The sequence below is a fragment of the Apostichopus japonicus genome, chromosome 8 (genome assembly GCF_037975245.1).
Source record: "Apostichopus japonicus isolate 1M-3 chromosome 8, ASM3797524v1, whole genome shotgun sequence".
Taxonomy (NCBI): Eukaryota; Metazoa; Echinodermata; class Holothuroidea; order Aspidochirotida; family Stichopodidae; genus Apostichopus; species Apostichopus japonicus.
Genome location: NC_092568.1, coordinates 21,933,453 through 21,945,915, shown reverse-complemented (window position 1 = coordinate 21,945,915; position 12,463 = coordinate 21,933,453). Strand labels below are relative to the sequence as shown.

The following is a 12,463-nucleotide window of genomic DNA, read 5'->3' as shown; positions in this document are numbered from 1 at the left end:
TTCCTCAACAGTTCCAGACCACCAAACTCAGAATGAGTCATCACTTGGGATGTTGGATATATCTTCAAAGACATGGTTGTCATCATTAATAGAAAAGAACCACAAGTAATTAAATATGTAGAACAATTAATGACTTTCGGTCTCTGACAAGAATGATCCTTTTAATTCGGGTTTGAAGAAAAACCATTGGGATATTAAAAATCAATGGAAATATCATAAAGTTATCAAGTAATTTTTACCTGTGAAGTATTCCGTGATCGTGAATATATGCAACGGCAGAGAGAATCTGGAAGAAGAACCAAGTCACCTCCTAGCAACAAACGAAATGAAAAGAAACATTGATCAAATAATGTCTTATCATGCTTCCTCAAGAATTGGGAAAAAAAGAAAGAAAACTCACATTCAAGCTATAGAAAAAGATGACATTTGAAGATGATTCATGGGGGGAGGGGGGGGGGCTTGCCTACCCTCAAAAAATAAAACCTTCAGACAGAAAATGGTGCAATTCTTCCCCAGCCCTTCCTTTTTTCCTTGTTTCAAGGCATGAGCGGGACTATTACAGTGCACAATTTATCCAATATCGTATAGCAAAACGCTATGCAAAATGTTCAAATTGCTATACAAGTGCACAGATGCATAGCAGTTTCTGTACAATGGCACCATTGTAGTTTATAAAAAGGCAAAGTTCATAGCCTTCAAAACTGCTATACAAAATGTTTACACTAAAATCTTATTCCCTGTCATATCATCTGGGCCTCTGCAACTTAGCTAGCTTGATGGTCCCACAAACGACACGTCTGCACTCATCGTAGCATCTATAGTGCTTAGTCGTTTCAAAGGTGTGCAGGATATTAAATTCTGTCAAAGCTTCCATTTGTCAAGTCAACTGAGATTTCTGTTGTAGCAAAGCCAAAGTCTCCCTACCAACCCGTCCCCCCCCCCCCATAAAAAAATATTAACTTCACTACTATAAAAGTGCAGAACAATTGGGGGTGTGCTATGAAATTTTTATCAAGGGGTAGTGGTCTTTAAAACCTTTCCCTGTTAAATCATTAATCATTTGTTGCTGATTTTCCATGGAATGTAATACATTTGTTATTTCATCTGATTTAGAATTTTTCTGATACATGACTTGAAGCTTGTAAAGAAAGATATTTTTCATGTCAACTGCCATGTCATTCACTCTGGTTGGTGACAAAACATGCTATCAAGATGTGGTTTTCACCTAGTGATAAAAGAAAAAACATTCCAGACATATTTGAAGTAGTCTACTTTCTTTTCACCAAACTTTCTTCCACATGTTAACTCTTAATCAAAGAGCTGTGCTTTTGCAGTTTCACTGTCACAATGTGGTGGTTTCATAGGGATGCGTTAATCGAAGTATAAGATTTATATCTAAGCTGTTCAGAAGCATTCAGTGTGACCACTGATGACCTCAACTGCATGTTGACCTCCACTAAAAAACTGAAGCAATCAATATATAGCCTTAAAGTTATCTGCATATTAGGTATGATGCTCACCAAATGTGAAGTTATTGAGCTAGCTTGTGTATAAGGCTTCCTGATTTTGTCCATTGCTGACCTAAAATGACCTTTGACCTCCACCAATAACACAAGCAGCTGAGAACTTACTAAGGACATCTACAAACCAACTATGAGATTCATCACAGCTAGAGTAGCTTGAAGTAGCATGTTTACAGGTTAATTCAACACACTACAACTTTGCCGTCTGTTGACCTGAAAAGACCTTTGACCTGCAACAACAACCAAACTACTTCAAAGATAGTATTCATTAAATGGGTACCTACGATTCAACTTGGAGATTCACCAAACTAAATATCTGTTGAGGTTTTCATGTTTTGACCCTTAGGAACCTCAAATGACCTTTTACCATTACAATAACAAAAGCAACAAAGTTTGAAGTTCATCCCAGTTTTTGCATGGTGAGTTATTATATTTACAAGCCAGGGCATCACACACATTCACACACATGCCATGCAATTGCACACTTAAATACACATGCCATCACCATCACATAATAGCTTCCTCTTGTCATTGGCAAGGAGTTAAAAAAGATACCTGTCTTAAAAGAGTGAAATAAAGAAACAATACCTCTTCTAGAATTTGCTTTTCTCCTTGATTAAGAATTTTCTCATACAGTGTACCACCTGTAAAACAAAACAAAATGAAAAGTCTTAAAAAGTGAACTGCTGTGTAGCATTGGGATTGTACAACAATTACAGTATCTCTGAAAATATCTGTTGCTATAAGCTCAGAGATGGACGTTACAGTTCTATTTTTCTTTTAGCCTTTGAAGAAGATCCTGCTAGGATCGAAACGTCAGGCCAACTTACTTTTACACATTCTCTTACACAGGCTCTTTAGTGGATAAGCAGTTTGCTAACAGTTTTATTTTATTTCTATTTTTCTTTTGTCCAAATTCAGATTGTTTACAAGCTATGCCATTAGTCATGGCAATTACATTGATTGACTTTTCAGAAATCAGTTTCCATATCCTTGCTCCTTTGCAAAGTCAATGTCTGTATGTGCACCATGTATCCGTACGTTTGTCAGCAGTGCAGATGAGGATTGGGGAATGCTATTTTTTCCACCAACCTCATCGAGACATTCTTTTACAACATTTGGTTAGTAACGAGCTCATGGGAAGCAAAATTAGCTCAGCTGTTCCTTGGACACATAGAGGTATGTGAAACATGATAACTCTGCTCAATGGCTTTCAAACAACCCCCTACATAGGCAGGAAAGAGGAACCCTCACTCAGGAGGGAGAAGATATTTAATAAATCTATTTACGAGCACACTAGCAGGAAATCCGGATAAGGATTTTTTTTTACCGTCCTTCTTGGAACTATTAAAAAGGGTAAAAGAAGAATGATGAATAAACAGCTTAAACATAATATTTGTTTACTATTTGCTTTTAACAATCAAACTAGCAAGACGTGATGTGTAAAGAGAAACAGTCACCTTTGACAGGTGAAAAAATTGTGAAGTCATTTTTAAAATGATGGACTTTTTCTATTAAGTCTGTAATTTGAACCTCCTGAAGAAATGTTCTCAACTTGATCCAAATAAACATAAGAGCCATCATTGTCTACACTAAAACAAACTGCCAATTATCGCAGCGGTAAAGTACTCTCTGTGCAGTTATTGCTGGTTGCCTGCAAGGAAACATAATGTATTGTGGGAAGGATTTCGGTTTCACTACATTGCAACCAGGAGCTATAAACCAGATTATTTTTGCAAGAATAAGTGTCTTGCTACTATAAGTGATGTTTTATGTCTGTGTCATGTTGTGTCTCAGAGTGTGTTTTGTCACGTTGTGTCATACCATGCTATATTGTTTGATGTTGTGTCATGTCGTATCATATCATATCATATATCATGTGACATCCTATCATCATGTCACAAAAGTACAGGCGCGGCGGAACGGAAAAATTATTGGGGGGGCTAATGTGTGGAGACTATCTAAGCAGAGCGCCACCATCGGTTGGCGCGGAGCGTACCAGAAAATTTTGGGTTTTTTCAAACCCCCAGATGGCCGGAAACGGCACTTCCCGAGTGTTTTGTGCTGCGGATACCTAGCCCTAAAATATGGGTCTCAAGCCTGCAATTTCTCAGATTGCACGTAAAAGTCTGTAAAAACATTGTAATTTGTATATTCGATGGTGTTTTAAGAGAGTAGCTATTACTCGTAGTGTACTCTCAAAGACGTTTTTGAGTGTAGTAAGGGCAGTGGCGGAGCTAGGGGTATTGGTCGGGGGGGGGGCAAGAATGGTCTGTAGGTAGCTTTCGACACTATCTAAGCGGAGCGCCACCACAGGTTGGCGCGGAGCGTACAGAAAATTTTTGAGTGAAGTTACTCCCTAGATTGCAGGAAATGACCCTTTCCGGGCCTTGCTAATTTGCAGATAAACGGAGAATAAATAGGTGTTGTCGCCATTTTGTCGGAAAATTACACCAACAGGTATATGAGAGCGCAATAAAATAGTCAATAATCGCGAGTTAGTTAAAAGTAGTGAAAAGCTGAAAAGGGCGCCAGCAGTCCATTTGAGTACGTCAGGGGGGCATCCGCCCCTGACTGTGTATATGGACGCTCCGCCACTAAGTAAGGGGATGTTGGAGAACTGGCTGAAATGAGGCAAGTCATTGGCCTAAGACGAAGTTGTGTTACGCTTACCGGTACTCACACTCACTGCTTCCACTTTTCACGGGGCGTGAAGACGCGGTTGGGGTGACAATGTGGTCTATAGCCAGGGGACGGGCCGAGGGTCCCCCAGCAATTACTAAAATTATTACACCTATATAGTATACGTGTGCATCGGACAGATCGACAAGTATGCATTGAAAAATGGGCAGATGCACGTTTCGGAGCCTTGGTAAATATTGGGGGGCTTATCATGCATTTGCCCCCTCAACTTTTTCATTGGGGGGGCTGAGCCCCCCCAAGCCCCCCCGGTTCCGCCGCCACTGCAAAAGTATTTCGAGTACCGTGCAAGTCATTTCTGAGTCCAACAAAACTTTGCCTATGGGAAGAAACATTAAAAACTGCCCATCAAATATCTGCAAACAACTGAAACTAGTGGTGGCTTCCATGACTTTCTGTCTACAGAGGTGACATAAAACCTAAATATCGTTATTGGTCAATCTGATAGAGATTACTGTCACAAAAAAACATTTCCAAACGGCTGACTAAAATCTGACTGAATTTGGGAGATATCACAGAGTTAGTGTTACTTCACAAGGGCTGAATGAAGCATTGATCAAGTGTATGAAAGCACCGAGCCACATACATGTGCATCACCTTTCTTAATTAGTCTCTTTTTATAATGTTTTTCATTATTCATTACAAAGTTTACTTTCTGGAATTGCAAAAGGAATTTTCAAATGTTACAGTAAGTAAGGTTGAAGTTCTAACCATGACTATAATGATTGCATCAGTGTTATTGTCTGTTTACATTTTACCTTGAAAAATATGAAAAGAAAAAGAAACAGAAATTAAAAAGTTCAGATCCTAGTGGGACACTATGACATCACAGATTACAAAATGACAGCTCCCAGACAAAACTAAGATACTGTATTTCCCAAATGAAGCAAGACTTTTCTTAGCTGTTTTTTTTTTTGGGGGGGGGGGGAGGGGGCATTCTTCCAAAAAGATCTCTGTCATATAAAGCTAACAACGACTGTTGGATTTGTTTAAATTAACTTACAACAAAATTGGGTCAAAGAAAATGTACATTTGCTCATACATCTATGTATCCATGCATTCATGTCTTAGACTGATGTTATCATGATTTTGTCATTTGATGTCATTTCAGGTCCACTAGGTGTCCCAACAGTTAGTAGTGATACTGAATCCAATCTCAGGTGCTAATTACTTGCTCGTTAATCTATATTTGTTTGAAAATCACATCTTGGAGGTATAGATGCATTTGTATGATAAGTTATAGTCTTGAATATCAGTATTTCAATAAACAGTTTAGCTCATCTAGTAATTATGTAGATAAATTGTCAACTGTTTGCACCATTTTGGGATTGTCTAAGAGCATGTTTACATAAAGAACAGAATAATACTTGAGTGTATGTACATGTGGGAAGAGCTAAAGTACCTGTATCGTTAAGGTTTAGTTAATTCATAGGAAATGAAACAAAAACACTTTAAGAAGGATGATTACTTTTCAGGGATTTCATTTTGCAATATAGAAATCATCTAGGAAGTCTTTCAAGTCGTTAACTAATTAAATAGACTTAACGAATGGAATGAAATCACTTCATAGAGTGTTCAAAGATATCAATCTGTTTTTTTGTTCTCCTCCCTCAGAATTGTGAGAAAGTGGAAGTGATACTATTCTGATTATAGGAAATGGTTTTTTTTCCTTTAGAGCTAAACTGTTAAGTCAGGGAACCAAAAATTAACCAGAAAGCCTCCGGCAAGGAATCAGAAATGACTATCAAACAATATTAAAGCAAAAAGTAAACTTTTATTCCATATTTCACAATTGTGACAAGTTTGGTGGATTTGAGTGTAAAAGATCATCTACTTTTAAAAATATGTATCGCTGTGAAACCTTGAGAGTGGGACGAGGAAGAAGGAACGAGGGTGAGAGGAAAACTGAGAGGATGATGACCTCACCATTAGCATACTCCATCTCAATGAAGAGAGTGTGCTCATCCACGAAGTGGTTGAAATAAGAGATAATGTTCTTGTGGTCCAATAGAGCTAAGATGTCAATCTCATTCTGTGCATCGTTCTGTTCATTCAAAGAGCACTTATCTAAGCTGACTTCTTTCCAAACCACAAGGGAGTTATCCTGGGAAGAAAAATATAAATATATATATGTAGAGATTAATTATTGAAATATACAAATCAAACATTAATCATGAAGAAACAGTCAAGCATTAACTAATGTGAAGTACACACTTCTATGACAATAACAGAGCATGACTCACCTTCCAAGAATCCCTGGCATTTTAAAATGAATACATTCCAAGGGAGGGAAGGGGCTTTATCTCACCAGTGTAACACCTCCCTCGACAACCTGCCCATTGGACACTCTGCAACTTAGCTATGAAACACCTTCTCCATCATCCATCCATGAAACATACCGCACCAACACATAGAATGGGAATGAAATACCTCCCCCTACCTGTCAAGACATAACTACGTAGAGTCTGCAGGTACAGTAGCCTAAATAATTGCTTAAAGTTTATAGTAATTTTGTCCACATCGTCTTGTTTTGCTTAATTCTCCAAATGTCTGATCATTCCTTTAAACTGACCACAACGGAATTTCGAGGAGTCTGCAAATGCAATTCTTAACTTGCTTTCATTTTGTTTCATTTTGAAAAATATTAAGAGACTTTGTCGCTATTTTAAATATATATTGTGTTTGTTCAAGTTTATTTACATGTGATTAAATCTGAAACGACAAACTTTTTCAAGTTGAATTTGAATGGAATCTTTATAGTTTTGACATTGATCTTAGAATGTGTAAGAAATAATGATCCCTAGTTTGCTCAACTTGAAACACATCTCAAACAATTTCTGGTATGCATACAAAAGCGACCCAATGAACACTGCAGCTTTAAAAGTCTTAAGTGTCGGCAACATCAGAAGGATGATCCCGCTCACTGAATTGAGTGAATGAGATTAAGCAGTCTAGCATATTACGGTGAAGATATCTGCCAACTCACATGGACGGACGGTGTTAGATAGGATAGAAAGTTCTCACACTTCACGCTTCACTTCTTAAACCAATAAGACCTTTACGAACATTATCGACCTCTCATAACATTTCCTAATGAACATTCTCCCAGTGAACTGAAAAGCATCAAAAGTGCATCTCCTCTCGCAACATAAGTCATTCACCGAGCTTGTATGACATGCAAACACAAAAGGATGAAACCTTTGATCAATAAATGTAGATTGTTAAGTAGAAGAACAGGAATTGGACTGCTGTTTCAAATCACAGTAAAACCCTCGTTTTTCTTTACCTCTATCTTTATCGTGTGCAAGCGGACATGTATTATCACTATTTACATGCTAGTTTAATAAGTTTAATTTATATACGAAACGGCAAAAATCACATGTAAGACAAAAAACACAGAAGCACTTTCCAGTATTGAAATTCACAAGTCATAGTAACTGGACTTATTTCAAGAGTTTTTGGCATTTTCAGACAAATATTCCAGTCATGTGATCGGCCAAGCCATGTTTTACTGTAAATGCTGAAGCATTCCACACTCCACAGTAACTGTATTCCACAAGTCAAAGTATAAACTGGATTACCTCAGAGTTTTCATGATATCTGGATTAATGTTATTAAATCAATATCATTTTAATTGTCAATTAGTAACATTTCTTTGAAAACTAAAAACTTATGTTAAATGCAGACAATAATTGACCAATTCCTCCCACCACATAAGACTTTGTAGTGTTTAGGTGACCAAAATTCGAATACATAAATTTGCTTAACTAAGTTCCAAAATGGTAAAATTGAACAAGTGACGCAAGTCTTGTATTTGTTTTCTCTTTCAAATTTGAAATTTGAAGCTGAAGTTGTGAGTTTTGGTTGACTACCTAAAAGGATCTGCATTAATTAAATTTTATGATCTGAGCCGATCTTCGATTCCAGTATGGATTTATATTCTATCATACCTTAACTTCAAAGATCTGTGCATAATATTGCTAGTAATCATTTTTCCTGTACAAAATGTTGCCAACTTTGTCACAGGTTATACAGTAGATGTATGCTTCTCAAAACTCTTTCACATGGTTTGCAATAAGCCTTTCGGCAAATAGTATGGCTTTATTTTTGGTGACAACAAATTTCAGACTTTCCGGATGACTGGATCCTTTGTTACAGATATCAACCCTAGATGAATAGATACTGTATCCAAAGAATTAACTGATTAGTATCATGTACAAAATGACTGCTTAGTAGGGCATGAATGAATTGTGGCCTATATCACTAAATATATAATAATAACAATTTTCTATAGCAGGGAACCACTCCCAAGTAATCAACAGTTTATTGACAAGCCCAATGATATTTACATACTATTAAAGTTGAAATTCACACAAGCATTCTAAAGATTTATAAGTTTAGATTAGTAATTCTTAAAGCTAGAAATCATCTTGGATGAACAATGTCTTTAATCCAAAGCCTTCTCGTTTCAATGAGTGTTCAGAGAATTACCAAGCAGGCGATTAATTCACTCTCCCTTTCCTGATCCCAGAATCGCCACTTAACGTTCGCCTTTTGACGGACCAGAGTGTACCCCAGCATCTAACCATTTTCTCAAGTACTGAGAAAGATGAGGGCACCCCACTCACCAACTCTCCAGATCAGCTTTGGTGAACAAAGCTGTTTCTATACCATGAATTGAAACAACCCAACCAAACCCAAGTTCCCAATTCGCAAACCAGAATAAGGTGAGGGCACCCCACTCACCAACTCTCCAGATCAGCTTTGGTGAACAAAGCTGACATTTCTATACCATGAATTGAAAAAAACCCAACCAAATCCAAGTTCCCAAATTCGCAAAACCGGAAATACCAAATCCGGGGAAGACTCGACTCCAAAGCACTGCAAAGTACAGTAGCAAAATTTTGAATAGGTCACGGGAATCGGATTCCTGGCAAGAGGTTTGAACAGGGAACCCAAACATTATGGAATGGGTACCATAACAGCTGCACCATTGCCTTCACATCTGTTTTTATCATTTCCTTTTAACATCGTGCCCTAATTTATGATCCGTCATTAATACTACCAGCAAAATATTACAATTGATCAACCCAGTGAAGCTCTGGTAGTGGTGTTTAATATGCAAATGAGAAATGTCTGTTTTATGTACAACACTGTAAAGTCTAAGCCTTTAATGTACTCCAACAGTCTGTAATAAATGCCAATTATCTAACCCAATCCAGCATGTCATAGCATAAAGTGTATACCCAGCCTAGATCCCATATCTTGTAAGATAAACAAATATTCAACGATGTTGTTTGTTTAGGTAATCAAATGTTAAATAGAAATCATTCAAAAGGAAATAAGAAATATACACACGTATTTCAAATTTGCTTTGGTTATCTGTGTTGAACATTAGCCACATTACAGTGCAAATATAATATTTGGTTTTTTTAAAAGGGGTAGTATTATTGTGTTACATATAAATTATAAAGACTAATGAAATAACACAAAAAGTGAACAAATAGGTTGCATAGGAAGGTATGGGTACTTCCTTTTTTTTGAGGGGGGGGGGGGCTGGGGGGGCTATAATGGCCAACAAATGATACATGAAAACACAAAACTGATTAACAAGTCATTTCCACCATTAGCACTATCATTATAAAATATGAAAAGGCCCCAAAAAGAAAATTGTTACCTGTGAATCATTGTTTTTTTTTTAGGGTTATGTGCACACTGCACAGCATATTTTTATCACTAACATATCTAATATTTTAGTCTCATCAATATCTGTAAATTCTGACAGTGCAAAGATCAGAAACTATAGGCAGCAACAGTACAAATTGGTACTAAATGCTAATAAACATCATAGTTGAATATTTATAAATATGAAAAAAAAATATGAAAAAAACACTTAACCGTCTCCTCTCAAAATATGCACTTTCCCATCCTCCCAACTTGCAAAACAAAGCTATATTAACCACAACACGTATTACTACACCTCTACTGACCCACGCTAACCACCACAGTTATCACCACATCCCTACTGACCCTCGTTAACCACATTTATCACTACATCCCTACTGACCCACATTAACCACAACATTTATCACCACATCCCTACTGACCCACATTACCCACAACATTTATCACTACATCCCTACTGACCCTCATTAACCACAACATTTATCACCACCACTTCTGGGTAACTGCCCATTTTCTCCTTCTTCCACAACAACCAGCCAATGGAGAACAGTGCCCATAGGACACTGACAAAGTAAGATGGACGGACATTTAAATTTTCAATGCAAGATAAATTAAACTAACAGAATATTCCACTGGTCATCCACACTTGTGGTATTTTAAAGTAACTACAGTTAGTTCCCAGCCCACTGGGTCTTCCACCATCATAGATGTCATTCAGAGTGCATGTTATGGGTGGAGACAGGTAAACTGGTAAGGGAGGAGTGACGTGAACACTGGTGACCTTTAACGATACTTTGCCATCGTGCAAAATCTGGGCAGGAAAGGGCAGCTATTTTCCTTCTTCAAAACATGCTCTGCCTACCATAGGACATAGTTTCATGTCATTGTCAGAGATCTGGTTTCCCCAGAGACCAGGCATGGTTTAAATTGCAAACATTCTGACTCATATGATGAAGAGATGAGGCTTTAATGAGCTCCCATCAGGAAAACTATGTATAGCTGAGATCTTGGATGGATATCATAAACAAATTTGATCGACCCATACTTTATCTTTGCATTGAAGTTGCCCACCATCTCTGGGTGTCATATACAGGACTATTAAAGATAAGTGTGTTATATGAGAACATAAATCTGTTACTTTTAAGACCACCAACATCTTTCAACATATACAAAAGTAAAATAAATATTTACAATTTTTCATGAACTGCTTGGTTCTCGACTATTAATACGTGTAACTTATACCTAAACCATTAACTTCACATAAACAACTAGGCAAACAAGGATTAAAATAACATATAATTTTTAATGCTTTCTTTCCTTATATTCTATCCTACTGTACAAATAGGGATCATAGATATTCTTTGCTCTGGGTGCAATACAGTCAGGCACGTTGCCAAGGGGGGGGGGGGGGGGCGAAGGGGCGATCGCCCCCACATGAGCATATTTTTTGTGTATGTTTTTATGATATCGTTAGATGCAACTAACAAGGCCTGGAAAGTGCCATTTCCAGTGATCTGGCAGACATTTTCAGCCAAAATTTTCTTGTGCCCAAAAAATGAATCACAAAAACTTGAATCACATCAACTTTCAAAAACTAATAAATAAAAAATGCACAGCAAATACCATGTTGTACTGCATATTTTAAAATTAAACCCTGAAATCCTATAATTCTTTAAAGGATCTTTCTTAATGTACATGTAAACTTTGTGTTTGTCTGGCCAAGCAATGTGGAATTCACAATAAATTCAAAATAATTTGAATGCCTCATTCCAACTACAGATATAAAGTACATATGGCAACAACCATTTAGCTGTTTCTAGCTAGATATTAAACGTTTAATGCAATACACAAAATTTTGTGTCCCACAAGACTCTAATTTCATCATTCATGGTAAAATTTTGGTAGGTTAAAGGGGCAGATCCTTTCTGGCACCTGATTTTCTATTACAATGTATGGTATTGTACCACCAAAACTGTAGTAATTTATGCAACAGAAAATATATCTTTAAAATTCTTGTTGCAATGTCGTCAGCATAGACGTACCGTACCATACGTTTCCAATGGTGATGTGGTTTTTTTCACCGAGTTTAACTAACAAGTCATGCATGTATATGTTACCTGAATTTCATTCTGGTACGTGATAAACACATCAAACTTTTACCTTAACTCAGAGGTATCAGACAGTGAAACATTTAGGATATCAACTCTCTGATAATATTATCAGATAAACAATCTTGAAGGAATTTCCTGAGTAAAAGTAGATTCAGTTTCAACAAGCCACAGAGTTCAGACACTTTTCAGCATCGAGTACTGTATACATAATATATGCATGCGACATCACACATTGGTAACATAATGACATGTAACAACATGTTACTACAGAGTGGATTCTACTTTCTTCTTTCACAAACATAAAATGGCACCTACCATCTGTCTTGTAACTATGCAATCATCACAACAAGTATCGCAAAGGGATACACACTTTTTTCAGTAAAATACTCTTCAAATACATAAAAAGCCAGATAGCCAAAAGGCTAAGTGATTCCTTGCCAACCT

At 37.0% G+C, this 12,463-nt stretch overlaps 1 protein-coding gene across 1 annotated transcript in view; it reads right to left on the bottom strand.

Moving 5' to 3' along the window:
* Nucleotides 1-12,463, bottom strand: part of LOC139971053 (serine/threonine-protein kinase Nek9-like) — a 73,690-nt gene that overhangs the window by 56,080 nt on the left and 5,147 nt on the right. The window contains exons 2-4 of the mRNA XM_071977215.1: nucleotides 6,150-6,327; nucleotides 2,112-2,167; nucleotides 240-310 (exon numbers count right to left, since the gene is read on the bottom strand). Coding sequence (XP_071833316.1) covers nucleotides 240-310; nucleotides 2,112-2,167; nucleotides 6,150-6,327 — 305 coding nt within the window. The remainder of the gene's footprint in view (nucleotides 1-239; nucleotides 311-2,111; nucleotides 2,168-6,149; nucleotides 6,328-12,463) is intronic.